Source organism: Pundamilia nyererei, unplaced genomic scaffold (assembly GCF_000239375.1).
Source record: "Pundamilia nyererei isolate P.nyererei 1_Seehausen unplaced genomic scaffold, PunNye1.0 scaffold01974, whole genome shotgun sequence".
NCBI lineage: Eukaryota > Metazoa > Chordata > Actinopteri > Cichliformes > Cichlidae > Pundamilia > Pundamilia nyererei.
The window spans coordinates 5,762-7,536 of record NW_005189375.1 but is presented as its reverse complement, the minus strand read 5'-3'; the positions used below and the strand labels follow the sequence as shown (position 1 = coordinate 7,536).

Genomic DNA, 1,775 nt, shown 5'->3' with positions numbered 1-1,775 from the left:
AGCAGACACCAGCTGGTGAAGCTTCAGCACAGGAAAACTGTGGTGAGGCTCAAGATGAGCAGGACAGTACGATGCCAAGCAGGTCAGGCAAGACATGCTGGCTTTGTTTCTTCTGGTCCCACAACAGAAATCACAGGCAATGTCTGTTGGTCCTGCAGGAGCAAGAGGAGAAGCTGGACGGGCCTGTTGGGTTACAGTCCTCTTCAGCTTCTCTACAACCTACAGTGATCAAATAAAAGCGGTCAAAGGTTTTGCACGACAAACAGAATCGAAACTATAGAAAATGTGTTATTTATTTTAAGACAGCACTATCATTTAGAAAGCATGTGCTATGATGATAATATAATTCATTTAAATATTTTAGGGGTAACAAGAGCAGACAATGCAAACACCCACAAGAAAATTAATGACATGCCAAAGAAAATATAAAATTATGATTACTGGACACTTTATGAGGTGCATCTGTTCATCTACTTGTTTCAACACAAATATCTAATCAACTAAACACATGGCAGCAACTCACTGCATTTAGGCATGTAGACATGGTCAAGATCACCTGCTGAAATTCAAACTGAGCAGATGATCTGCAACAGCCACTTCCACAGCAAGGAACACACAACTCAGGCCAGAATTCACACATGCTCACCAAAATTAGACTACTGAAGAAGATTGTCGCTGGTTCTGAAGAACACATTTCTCCTGCAACTTTGGCATGAACAATATAAGAGCATGGCTCCATCCTGCTTTGCATCAGTTCCGGTTTGTGTTAGAATGCTTTAGAGGCGATATCCTCTGGCACACTTTGCCCCTCCCCCAGTCCAAACACAGCATCACCGAAACACCACAGTCTACCAAAGTATTGTTGCCTACCATGTCCATCCTTTTATGACAGCAGCATGTCATCTACTGATGGCTACTTCCAGCAGGCTAACACACCATCTCAAAGCTCAAATCATCTCAAACTGGTTTCTTAAACATAACAATGAGTTCAGTACTCACTTATACCAGCTGCCCTTCCTGACTCAACCCAAAGGGATGTGTCTCAGACTAGAATCAAACCAAGCAAACCACCACACCATTAATGAAAATCTGTTTATAAATGAAAACAAACTAGAAATTGGATAATGATAATATCAGAAAGAATAATTTAGAAAAAGAAAAATATTTCTCATTAAGTATTTCTCTGAGCTCCGAGTATTTGAACTTTAGTTAACTTGCTACATTTTATTGTCATTTTATTTAGTTTCATTTTATTTATTTTCCAAGCAGCACCATGGATACATCACCTCAGCCAGCATGTTGTTCCTCCCGAGGACAGGCCTTGGGCTGAAGGCCTCCCTACACTGAGGACAGCTGTACGTTCCCTTCTCCTTTTCCTGGTCCCAGCATCCCTCGATACAGCTTCTGCAGTAAGTGTGTCCACACTGGATGGTGACGGGATCTTTGAGCAGGTCCAGACATACCGAGCAGTAAAACTGATTCGGCTCTAACTCGACGCCACACTGCGGCTGCCACTTCTCCGCCATTTGGATGAAACCCACGTGAAGAACACTTCTCGTTTTCTCTGAAAAAGCGGAGGTTTAAAATCTTAGCGTTTCCGATTCATCATTACTGTACAATTTATATACTGTGGGAGTTACGAACTAGCAGATGCCACCGATAAACTGCACATTACGAAAACTTGTACAGAAAATAAAAATACCAGGCTCGGCAACAGACCACGTGAACTGGACGGACACTCAACATTTAACAAGGAGACAAATTGGGTTGCAGAA

At 42.2% G+C, this 1,775-nt stretch overlaps 1 protein-coding gene across 1 annotated transcript; it reads right to left on the bottom strand.

The window, feature by feature from the left end:
* Nucleotides 1-7: 7 nt before the first annotated feature.
* On the bottom strand, nucleotides 8-1,526 carry LOC102195601 (E3 ubiquitin/ISG15 ligase TRIM25-like; the record flags this gene model as incomplete). Its single annotated transcript, XM_005755575.1, has 2 exons — nucleotides 1,287-1,526; nucleotides 8-219 (listed from the first exon to the last, which is right to left on the bottom strand). Coding segments are annotated over exons 1-2 (452 nt in total), but the record flags the coding sequence as incomplete, so codon positions are not given.
* Between the last annotated feature and the right edge of the window lie 249 nt (nucleotides 1,527-1,775).